At 46.8% G+C, this 12638-nt stretch overlaps 1 protein-coding gene across 15 annotated transcripts in view; it reads left to right on the top strand.

Moving 5' to 3' along the window:
• LOC117208832 (transcription factor 12) overlaps nt 1-12638 on the top strand; it is a 106410-nt gene that overhangs the window by 52195 nt on the left and 41577 nt on the right. Inside the window, exon 1 of one of the 15 annotated variants that reach the window (XM_033450369.1) lies at nt 2581-2673. The exons of the other annotated variants lie outside the window; for them this stretch is intronic. Coding sequence (XP_033306260.1) covers nt 2596-2673 — 78 coding nt within the window. The 5' untranslated portion in view covers nt 2581-2595. Of the gene's footprint in view, nt 1-2580; nt 2674-12638 lie in introns of those variants that run through there. 15 annotated transcript variants of the gene reach the window in all.

Below are 12638 nucleotides of genomic sequence, written 5' to 3'. Positions count from 1 at the left end.
CAAATATCGCTTCTCTTTAATAGTCGTACCTTTGGCTCGTACGAAACTTGGCGAGTAATATCTTTCAGCGAAACAGTGCCTTCTCTATTTTTGCCTATTTCATATTAAAATACTCGTTCTTAGACGCAAAGAGACGTTGAAATGAAACAGATCGATCCAAGTATTACTTGGAACTTTATCAACGTATGACAGTTGTGTCTTCTGATCAATCGAGTCTCGAACTATTTTACACAACACGTACAATATGTACACAAAAGTTTTCTATGATAAGCGTTCAAATAGTTTGGCGAGTCGCTGTATCTCGAGATATATCCTTCGAACTTGTACCGTTCTCTCAACTCACCGATTCGATTCTACTGCAATCCGAACGGTGAACGGAGAAAAAATAAGGAAAGATTGGATCTATTTTTGGAGCGAAGGGGAACTTGAGAGTAATTACAGCGGAGTAGATTTACTGACTGGGGGCTCGCTAAAATTTTCTGTCGGCCCGGCTATAATTTTCGCTCTTCTCCCCGTGTTATCGTTCTCATCTTTGCTTGGTTGGAACTGGTGGAAAATCTGTTCGTCGATCCTTTCTCGGTTGTCCTGGGCCAGTTCTCGAAGCTGATGATTTAGGTTTTTAGAGGTCCCTAATCCTCGAGACCCTTGTCTCCTTGCACAACTTCGTTATTGCTGTTCCGTGTGTAAAACAATGAGATTAGCGCTGCTCGAAAACCGGTCGCACACTTTTAAAACCCATAATCCTGGTTGAGAAGATCTGCTAGAAGATCGTGCTACCGCATGCACCCGATCCTCTCATCTTTGTTTCTTCGCAGCCCTTGCAACCGTGTTATCCACGTTTCTCCCGCGTACCGGACGACGTCTTCATCCCTATCTGTTCTCAGAATTCTTGCGTATTTCGTGCCAAGGGCACTGAACTTGGACGATCGAATGTTCCACTATCTTGGGAATTTTACGGTATTAATCGGTGAAGATGGCTTGACTCGGTTGATGATTCTTAATCTCTTAGATATAACTTGGATATATATTTCTTTATTTACGAATCTTTAATCCGGATGAATCGCCAGATATCAATGTTGCGTATTTTGGTAAAGAAAGAGAGCAGAGAAAAGAGAAAGAGGATTAGGAATGTCCGAACGAATACGACAGGGTGCGAAGGAGATCTATAGCCTACGATTAAAATAACATTTATTAATAACAGAATTTATTAAAATAATACTTTAGATGTAACAACGAAGATGAAAGATGGCACGACAAAGCAAATGACAAAGCTTCGTTTTCGAAATAGCAGGTAGAGCGTTTGAAGTAAAAAGAAGGTCAGACTAACAAAGATCTCCACATATGTTCCGGAGATCACGGGCAATTTTCGTGTATTTCGCGTCTATCATACTGTATGGTTCCTTGGACGCAAGGAGAATTCGTGCAGACGGTGGATGCGTCTCGGTCTTCGTATGACAACGATACAGGGCAAATAGTGCGCATGCGCGTGTGCATTCACACGTACTCGCAGTAACGGCGCTGACGCATGCGCGTACGTGGTCTCGCAGCAGCTGTCCGCCAGGTGCGTGGATTGCTCGACCAATCAGGGGTCTCCCTTTGACCGGGGGGGTGCTCAACCTTCGGTGCCCTCGATTACCTGCGCCCTTTCCCGTAGGTTCTTGTAACCTGCGACCAGTTGTCTCGATCTATATTTCTCCTATGTATTCCCTCCCTCGCGAAATATTTGCCTTTCTCGCTTGGCAACCGTAGTTTTCCACGCTTTGCTCTCTCCTTAAAAAAATTCACCCATTCGCTTCTTTGCTTCCTTCTTTCGCACCGTGGAATTGTACGGCGAAAGATCCTCTCGAGAATCGAAAGCGTTCTCTGTCGAAAATCGCAGCTACGGTTCAACTCTCTTTCTATACGAGCGAAAAATAATAGGTATCGATGAAAATTGACGAATTCGTGTCGTGCGTACTCGAATTATGCGTACGCTACTCTCTTGTCCCGCCGATAAATTGAGATAAATGGAATTCTAGCGTAGCGATAGGCGCTTCCTAGAATCGAAAGAATACCGCGTCGAGAATCGCGAGTAGTGAAAAATTCTTTCGAAAGAATCGCGAGGCGCATTAAATTTGACATCAAGGAGAAGAAGAAACGCTGGCGATTTCTCGTAAGCACGATCGTGCGAATAGCTTCCCTTCTGGTCGGTAATAACGAAGTCGGAGGCACGATTGCACGCTCTCTACCGCAATAGCGGCGATGCTCTTTGAATTCGCTCTCCCCTAAATAACGGCAATAGCCGCGAATTGCTACGTTACTCGACACGCAATATCCCTCGCTAGTTTATCTCGCGTTCGCGATGTACTATCTCGGCCGGTTAGCAGAGCCGTATTCGCGCAGCTGAACGAAAACTATGAATTTCTTTCACGTGGGTCTACGTTGCGAAATAAAGTCAACGCCAAACGTAGGCAAGAATCAAGCAAAGCGAGATACACCGAGGTAACCTAACGACCAAAGAATCGGAACGAACGAGCGATCCATTAAAGGCGATCGGCTTCAGCTGGCTGATCCAGCTAACTTTGTCCATAGCGAATTGTCCCGGGTTGACCGACAATGGACGCCGCTCCGTCTTATTGTTCGAAAGGGGAGAAGAAAGATAGACGCATCCCGAGAGAGGGAGAACGATATCAGGTTCGTGTGTGAGTTACACGAGAAAAATTGTTACAACTCTCATTCGGCGTAATCGCTTATTGTGCGAGTCTCGCGAGCGAGAGTCGGCCGCTACTATTATTCGACGATTCGTGTACCGTGTAGAACATAAAAGGGTACAAATGTCTGGCCGTCCGTGCCCGGGTGAAATCGGCGTCTCCGTAGAGAGTGGTTTTAATTCGTTGCGAAAAAATTGGAAAAAGCTGCTCGAAACAATTAGACTATCAAAGGATTCCTATAGAAGTTCTTGTTGCAGCAACACAGTGAACGAAAGCATCTTGCTTCTTATACGTATGTCAACGCGTTACTCGTGTACGATGCCGTGACACAGTAGAATGTTGGTAGTATGGAAAGTGATTCACGTCCCGACTATTTCTACACGTAGCGAAATGAACTAGTGTTCTAAGAAAATAACGTTTCGAAATCCCGTAACTTTGTGCTTTGGACAAAGACAAAGAGGGGTCAAGGGTCAATTTTGTTACGTGCTTTTCGATTATTAAAAAGGATACACAGACACAGAGAGGAGGTACAACCATTCAACCGACGTGACCAAGAAGATGACTTCGTAATTGTCTGGAGCGGTGGTGTATTCGCTAAATATGGATTATTCGATTGTATATCGAGTTTCGGAGAGAAATTGTAACGGCGCATTCGCGCGAAGACGAGAGGGAGCACGAAAATGACAAAGGAAAGCACGTTATGGCTGGCAACTATGGCGGGTTGGCCGTTTAGGGAAAACGTCGGCTCCTTTGAAACGCCCGCGCAAGATTGCCGTTGATTTGCCGAGAAAACGTTGGGGTAATGCTGTGCGCGCACGTGCACGTGCAACGCGTACCGAGCTTAGGCCCGGGACGATTGATGGCGACAGTGGAAAACAGAAGGGTAACCCGGAGAAAGAGGTCCGTGGAAGGCGGTCAGGAAATGACATTTTCTTCGCTGGTGGTTTCGCCGGTGGAGAAAATGCAAATTGTGGGAACCGGTGATTGCGAAACTAGAGAATTGTCCGTGCTCTTACCCCTTCTCTCTTCCTACACCATTGTTCCACGTCGCTGTGCGAAACCGTTTACCGTATCTACCACCGAACGAATTAGGTATTTTTTTAAGTCCTTTTTACAAATTAGGCGTCTGTTTCGTAATAAATTTGCCGTATATCTATTTGTTGAATTCGATGGCAGAAAAGAACGTAGAACCGAGTGCGTAGCCCCGAAAGCAGCGATCGTCTGTTCGGCTAGGCACTCGCACTATTAATAACAGAATCGTGCGGTAGATGCAATCGTCGAATACGCGTTTATCGACGCACTGTGAAATCGGCTGGTTTACTATCAAACGATCAAACGTTTCGCGCATCATCGGGCATGCTAGTGAGATTAATGAGAAGCTTTGATGCGTGCCAGTAATCATTAATTACACGCATTACGCGACGCTTACTGACTGCAGCTTCTCTTCTCCCTACATTCCAAGTGATGTTCAATCGTGTTAACTGTTTGCCTCGATGTACCAGGAAATGGATTTGCCTTCAGCGATCACGTGGTTTCCGTATATCATCCACGTAATTCCCTCTCGCGATTATATTTGTATCGCGATGATTCCGCCGTGCCGCTAACCGATGAAGTAATCCGATCGTTTTATCTCACATTTTCTGCGTCAATTTCTCGTACGCGTCAGTTTTCCCAAGATGGATGGGAGACGGTTCTTGGAAATCGAATCGAAAGCACATACCTCGAAATATCACGTTTTTAATTGCAATACGTGTATATAAAAAAAGCTCATAGCTCCGTTCTTCCGATCGTCAGAATTCGTTCACGTTCCTCGGTTTCACTGAAAAGTTTCCCAAACAGTTTTCTCGAAACGAGCAACGCACACGCTCGAACCACTCAGTTGCCTACGTTACGAGACCAGGTATCCTATTCGGTTTAACTTTTTTCCTCGAACGGCAAAACGTCTTAGCTGCGAATCGTAAAATGATCGACCGGAAGCATATATAACACGCCAGGATCGCCAACACTGGAGCGAGAAAGCGTCGCGCATATTTTGTTCGTCCTCTGCCAAACGATGTCACTGTCCGTTCGACCACAAAAATTTATGACTTTTATCATAGCTTTCACGGATCTCTTACCCTTCCTCGTATTTCTCACTTCGTCGGCAATTTCGAACAAAGAAGAGGAGATAGCGGGTTGCTTAATTCGGGGCAAAACTGTGGAATACCGTAGACGGTATCGCTTGTTCCCGAGGATTTTATGAAAACGAGTGACAAATTATTCAGCGACTCCGCGCTTGATTGTCTCTTAATTAGCCTCTGATAACTCGTCGGGAGAATAACCGGACCTGGGGCAGGATGAAATCAGCCGATGAATTATTTATTGTCTCCCGTTAGATGGGTCAAGGGTACTCTGGAGAGTCTCCGTGCCAAAAACCATTAGCTCGAGAAGCCTGTAATCGGTATCTCTCTCTTTTTCGTTCCTCTCTACCTCCCGCTCGTTTCCATACTCGTACTTTTTCCCCACCCCTTCCGCGGCTTTCACTTTTCCATGCTAATTTCGCGACACCGCCTTTCCCGTGCGTGTGCCAATCCTCTCGATCGACTATACGTTCTAAGAAACTTCCTCTCGTTTCCTCGACCATCCACCAAATTCGTGACAATTGCTCGGATCGATTCGTAATTTTTCAAATATACGCTCTTATTTATCTCGTCATAGAAATTCATCATTTTACTCGCAAGGAAGATTTAGTAATCACCCAAGGATAGGAAGCTCTTTCGTTCGATACCTCTGTTGTCGTTAGAAAATAAAGCATTGGACACGCGTGACAACGATGATCGAGTCTGTGCTCGAACTTGGAAATTTTGATCGTTGTTGGTCGCTTGGCCGATACGAAATCGATGAAATTCTTTGGTCGATCGTACGTGAAATCCCATTAGGAGATTCGTCGGTTGTCATATATATATACGGTATATACCGGGTGTCCCTGGAGATCGGGGAAAGAGCGGATAAAAGTGGCGCGAGACTGCCTCAAGGGGGTTGCCACTGACTACTTGACTGACAACCAATTATACGTCCCGGTTGGCAAGGCGGACGCCGTTTATATCAGACGAACTGGCTAGATCCGGGATCTTTTTCGGTTAATCTCGGACGAGGGGATTGGAAACGTCTTAAGAAGGATTAGGTAGCGAGTGGAAGGACAATCGCCGCCCCCGTTGCCGTGGCAGAGAATCGAAGTCGAGCATTAGCCGATACCGTGAAAAATGCCCTTATCCCTTCTTCTTTTTCTCCTCATAGTACGGAGAACGTAGCTTTTTCTCTGGAACGTAACGGCGTAATTGATTCGGAAAAGCCGTGTTGTACAACGCGCGGTTCGCCCCGACCAGGACGTAATTTATTACGCACGCGAGTCGATTACATTGTTAATCTATATTAGTTGGTGCGCGGCAGGAGCACGGAAAAATGTGTTATCTCGTACGTATACACAGTACACAGTAACCTCGTCGTGACACGCGAATGTGAAAAAGAAACGAATTGGTAATTAGTAACAGCGTGCAGCCATCAGCGCGTCGTCACTTCCGAGAAACACGGGCCGTCGTTTTTTCTCGAAGATGCTCCCACCTCGTGGTTTCAGTCGCTCGTATATTCGTTGGTAGGCGGTGATGCGGTACCGGAGAAGGACCGCAGGCACGAGGACGAGGGAGGAAAATTAGATAACCTCGGGGTGCGGGAAGATAAAGATGGTCGACCGTTTATTTTAATCAGGAGCAAGCCGATAGTCGAGGATCACCGAAGAGCGCCATGTTGTCTGCTCTCTTATCGCCATCTCATTGGTCGTCGTGATTGACGTCTAACTACGCCGACTAGGAAGAGCAGCGAACCTCACCGACGATGACGATCGAAAGAAGCTCGTTCCAGACTGGTCACGACCGCGATCCGCGATTTTTCTAAAGATAGGCGCATGCCTATCGCGGTTCGTCGATTTTTCTGTTATTCCTTTTCCCACCCATTTTCCAGCTTCCATTGTTCCATCGAGCATTTTCAAAGCAACCCGATCCTTCGATTAAATTTAATCGTCGAAAATATTGACTGCGATAAATTAAAATCTCTTTTGATCTGGACGACCGGAATCGCCGACGATAACGCCGCGTGCGCGCACGACAGCTCGTGCTAGGTTGAAAATGAAATTCGTTAAACGGCCCGGCTCTCTTTTCCTCCTTTTTCCCTCTTTTTTTTTTTTTTTTTTTTTGTTATGTGTTCACGCGAAAGCTATTTTTTTCCCCGTGCGTTTTCGAATCGCGGTTTTTGAGATATGACCCGCAGCGCCGGGAGAAGGGACGAGGGAGAAAGAGAGTTCAAAAATTCATTTGTCGCGACAGAATGAAATTTTCGATTTATCCTGCCGCGGATGTGTAGCCCGCGATTTTCGAGACTGCGCTCATGTGCGTGTATATGCATATATGTCGCGTTGGACCGGGTGAAATTATTACATAATTGTTATTCACACCGGGCGTGGAAAATTAAAGCGGAATATCGCGAGAATAAAGCAGACGCGAGCCAACCGAAGTGGCCAATAACGAGGCGGTCACTCGTAGCCTGCTATAGCTCGTAATTTTCGTATCCGCGCAAACATCATTTTTACCCTCTGATACGTGAGTGGTTCTCAACCTGCCTTTTCCCTCCAGCCACCGGCGAAAAACCCGCTCCCGTGAGAATACCAGCAAGAAAAGCAAATAACAATCAGCGTGTACAATTACGTGTCCCAAGGCTGCGGTAATTGCGACAGAGGGAACGTTCTATGGCAATGGGCAACGGCCGCGGGGGTACGAGACAGAAAGATTTCCTTTCGACAGAGATTCGTCGTCTCCTGATGGATTTTACAATTCTTGCGAACGTTCCTCGTTGCATTCTAAAAAAGAAAATGACACGTTCGCGATCGATTATCAACGTACCGTGGATAATCGTATGTGATTAGGCTGGACCTGGAAGAAATAATCGCGATGTTTCGTTTAATGTAAATTCCGTATGGTTCGTGTATTATTGGCGTTTGCTTGGAACGGATCGTCGATCACTTGCGTATTTTCGCTGTAAATCCCTGGCGAGCCGATAATAGGTTGCAATTCGATTTTTTTCTTCTGTTGTGCGCATACCATTAAAGGCGCTTTCCTCGCGGGTCGGATCTAATTGTAATTATTATTATCGTCGAAGAACAAAGTGCAGGTTTCCCTGCCGTGATCATCGTCATTATCTCCTTATCATCTTTGCCATCGCATTACCACTCTCGTTTACATCGGATTCATGCCCGTCCATTATTCTCCGGCCAGATAAGCATCTTTCTTATCGACTCCTGACGAACACGTCGCCTCGAGACACGTAGGCGTACACCGGTCAGGAATTGAAATATTTCTTTTTCCCTTGCACCTTGAAACAAGATCCGAAAGAAGCGGTCTCATCCTTCGACTTAACCGATGCAGCTCCTCCTTTAAAAACGAGGCAGCAAACTATGTCTCCGAGTAAACGTTGTTTCACCGAGTAAGCCTCGATATTTAATGCGGCTTTCGACGTTAATTGTATTTAACAAAGGCACAACAATTTTACGCTTTTTAAGCAACGATTCAAGCTGATTGGACGCGAAAGAGTTATTAAAGCCTAATGCGAATCAGCGAAACAGGGAAGACCGATCTACGATCGCGAAACAGAGTACGTATATCGCGGTTGCACAAAAGTGGAAAACTCCATCGCTCGATTTCAGCTGTCTTCCTCTCTCGGCTCTCTCTCCGAGTCTCTTGTTCTCTTTCTCTGGTCTTGCTGGCGCTGATCGCAACGCGTACACGCGACCATCCTCCTCTTGGATCGTTCAGTCGGAACGATTTACATATTTCGGCGTGCGTTTGACCGATAATAATGTTTCATCCGGTTTTCGATGAATGGCTCCATTACCGAGACCGAGGCATCGTGGAGCTGACTTTTCGTTATTACGAGCTTTGAAAAATCAACCACCCACGCGCCTCACGCAGCTACGCACGCGTATCGTTGCCACACAATGCGAATCGGCTTCGCGTACACATACGCACGTACACATTCAGACACATGGAATCCCTTTGTGTGATTTAACGCGCACGAGCGCGGACCAGGGGGCACGAATGTAACTTTTCATAGGAGCGGAGCCTGCACGAGCCATTGATCATTGTTCTGTTGGCTGCGTAGGGTGCCGATCCGCCGGATTTCGCCAGTTTTTCCACCGGCTTAAAACTCGTTAAAATGTTTATCGATGCGTTGCTTCGCAGCGGTCCCTTCTTCCCTTTTGATTTTCCTACCGGTTATCGACACCGATCCTATCCGAATCATACGAATTGTTGCGAAAAATGAGTATTCTTATTCTCACTTCGGACACCGATCGAAAAACCTTCGAGTTTCGCCGCAACGTTTTGTATCCAATTTCTTCGATCGTTTACTCGTCGTCACAATGTCAATTCCGCGACATTAATTTCGCTTTGTCGCACACGTCTACATAGAAGGTTACTATATTCGTGTCCAGGGTACGTACGTAGACATTAACACGGTAAAATCGACATTTATTATTATCGCTGCGATGGGATTTCAAGATTTTCCCTTCGAATTGCAAATAAAAGTTAAACGGTCGGTGCCGATAATCAGAGGGAAATTAATACGCAAACTCGAACCGAAACGCGGAGATCTATTTGATTAGGAACGAAACGAAACGAAACGAAACGATTTTTTCGAACAAGGTTAGATATTAGTCGAGGACAGTCGGATGCGTTTTTAATACAAGCGTTTCACAACGCTGTGCATTACTGAAATTAGGGGGTTAATTTGCGAAGCATTGGAGCTTGCTTTCCGATATCGGAGTTTTGAAAGAGGATCGTTGGGTCTGCGTGTTTGTTTCGTTTAATAAGAGGAGGAAGGAAGAGAGAAGCTAGTTGCCGCGAGATATTCTTAGGGAGAAGAAGAGATAGGAGGGAGTTTGCACGGTTTGGTTAAATATTTAAGTAACAGAGCATTTCACTTGGCAGAGTACATGGCAGGGCGCGAAGACGCCGAGCAAAGACATTTCGAAGCATCCCTTATCTTTATCCGTGAAATATCCCGCCGTGGTAAAGGCAGAGGGGTAGAGTCCAATCGCGGTTTTATTGGCTCTCTTAGAAACTGGCTTAAGTACATTTCTGTGTCCCGCGGAAATTCACCGAGCAAGGAAATGCCTTTCGAAAATTCCAACCCCTGCTTTCCAGCCGACTGTCGTCGTCGTTCTCTTTTCTCTCTGCTCTCTCGCGCAGCTCTCGCAGCGGAACCGCGATCGTGCTCATCGAGTAGGAAATTGGTTGATCATTATCTCTATTTATACGTAACACAGCCTTTATTGTTATGTAAAATCGTTTTGCCATTGTCCAACGCGCGTATACGACGAATTCAAAGAGCTCTTTTAACTTGGATATTTTTATGCTCGTAAGTATCGAATTTTAATCGTTTGCACTCGTAATATTTAGAATCTGAAACAACGAGTGGTTGCAAAAATGATACGAAACGATATATCTCATTTTCACCCCGTATCACGGCGTTCAGCTCGTAGACTTTTTAAACTGCGACAAAGTTTGGCGCGTTGGTACTACCGGTTGCAAAAATGTTGAATTACGTCGGAGGCGAGCCTTAAATTAATTCGTTTATTCAACCAGTTGCAATCTGAATACGTATCGGAAATTATTTTTCGCCTAGATGGTGTCGGTAAAGCGTTAATGGACGGACCCACTTTTCCCGCGGGTCGAATTAATCGAATCGATGGTGCTCCGGGAATCGCGAAACAGTTGTCGTTTCGAGGGTCATCGACGTTTCAAAAATGATATTCCACTCGATGATACCGGGGGATAATCGAAAAATTAGTAAAGTGCCCTCGACGGCTGGGCTGACGGTCGTCGAAAAACGCACCCTCGATTCGCGAGAGGGAGGGAGAGCTCGAGTGCCCTCTCGACCCCCGTTCGATACTGCGAAACGTTTCCGTGACTGTGCTCTCTCCGCGTGTGCTTCTCTGTCGCGTTTCCATTTCGCACTTTTCGCGGCAACTTTGCACCTTCTCTCGCGTAAAGCTTCTCGAATCGATCCTCTCTCTCCTCCACCCCTCCTCTCCTCTCACTCTCTCTCTCTCTCTCTCTTCTCGCCTTTCCTCTTTTACACGACGATATCGAACCGCGATATCATCTACTCTTCTTTCGTTCTACAACCTGATTTTCCCTGTTGCGTTCTCGATTGACCTACACGTTGGTTGCACAGGGAAAAAAGGAGGCGCGAACGAAAGCGTCGTTTCCGCGTAATTAATTATCCACTCTATATGCTAATTAACCGGGTATAGCGGCGCGTCTCGGTGGCATTGTGCTCTGGGAAAAATCGAAGAAAAGAAAAGCTCTCCTGTTTACGAGCTTCTCCTACTTCTCTTTTCTCGCGGCGGTTTCATTAATTTCTGCAAAAATGCTCGCGGGTCCCGGGTCTATGGACTCCTTCGATGCAAATCCCCGGGTAGAGCTCGCTCGCTCGGATCCATAACGCGTCAAGGGATGATCTACGCGCGCTTCCGCGCGCTAGCTGCGCGAAAAAGAAATTATTTACAGGTGTGCGGCGTGTTTATGCAAATATCGAACAGCCAAGGGGCGACCCGCTGTACGCTATCTCGCGGTCAGATATATATTTCGACGTCGATGCCACTGCACGCTACGCGGCTCGTCGCGTTCGCGGTTGCAACGTTGACGCCGCCATCGTCGCGACTCTCCACACTCGCAAAATCCCGCTCTTCACGCTGTTTCATCGCGTTATCTTCGATACGCCCCGGATCATACGCGGAGCCAATTAACAGCGGTCGAGCAGTCGACGACGAAGATACAGAGGCTGTTCGCGGAAAACGTTATCGCAGGTAGGATCGAGTCGATCGAGCTTTTCGAATCGGCCGATTAGCGGCAACGACTTACTGCGCCGTAATTATTCGTTATCGTTTAATTAATCGCGCTAACGAGCGTTTATTTACCTACGAGTCGCTAGAACGAGCAATGCGTCGATCTCGTCAGAGCGTAAGATCGGACTCTTGATACGATAGATCGAAATCAATCGAATTTTACGCCGTTGGCGATCTTCGTCGCGACGATCATAGAGTTGTCCGACGTTTTGCAGCCGATTGCGATCGGCGAGACGCGCAATTTTCAGTTATATACGAGCGTCGAGCACGCGCCGACTAACGCGAATGAAGCTTCGTGACGTGTTTCTTCGCGAAGCAACATACCGTGTACACTGTACACGAGGAATATGTTGGAAGGACGAAAGGGGCAGGATAAGGAAGACGAAGGAGAAGAAAAGGAGGAAGAGAGGCAGGTTGCCGCGGCCATACAACGATCGCGGAAGAAGCGAGGAAAAAGGGGGACAGAAAAGCCGTTACCTCAAATTACACGGCTCGTTTTATTATTTATCGCCGGCAATTTCTGCTTCCACGAGGAGTCGCATCTTCTGGCCCGGCGATCGAAGCATGATTTGTGCAGCCGCCTCGCGAATTCGTCGTAGATCAATTGGCCGACATAGATCACCGGCGTCTCCCCTCGCAATTTCCGTTCTTCTCTCCGCGCGAGCAGAAAAAATGGAGAAAGCTGTTGCGAGTCCGTCTCTGTATTCCACTCTTCTTTCCCAGAAGAAAAAAGGAGATTACACGTCGTATCTCCGACTTATTTTCTCACATAGAACCGACCGATATTTGCCGGTAAAACCACGATTACCGAGACACCGCCTACGCCGGAGAGAGGTCTTCCAGCGTTCTCTCCTCCTGAAAGGAGAAAGGGGATGCTGTTAGTTTTTCCCGAGCGAGCGGCGTTTTTAATTCGAGGCATTGTTTCGAGACTCGACGGTGCGCGCAATTTTTCCATTCCGATTCCCTTGGCCGTCCCGAACGCCAACAGCTTTCCTTCCCCACCGTCTTGTACG

The sequence above is a fragment of the Bombus bifarius genome, unplaced genomic scaffold, assembly GCF_011952205.1.
Source record: "Bombus bifarius isolate JDL3187 unplaced genomic scaffold, Bbif_JDL3187 scf7180000007966, whole genome shotgun sequence".
Lineage (NCBI taxonomy): Eukaryota > Metazoa > Arthropoda > Insecta > Hymenoptera > Apidae > Bombus > Bombus bifarius.
Note: the sequence above shows the minus strand (reverse complement) of the source record. Positions and strands in the feature narration are given on the sequence as shown.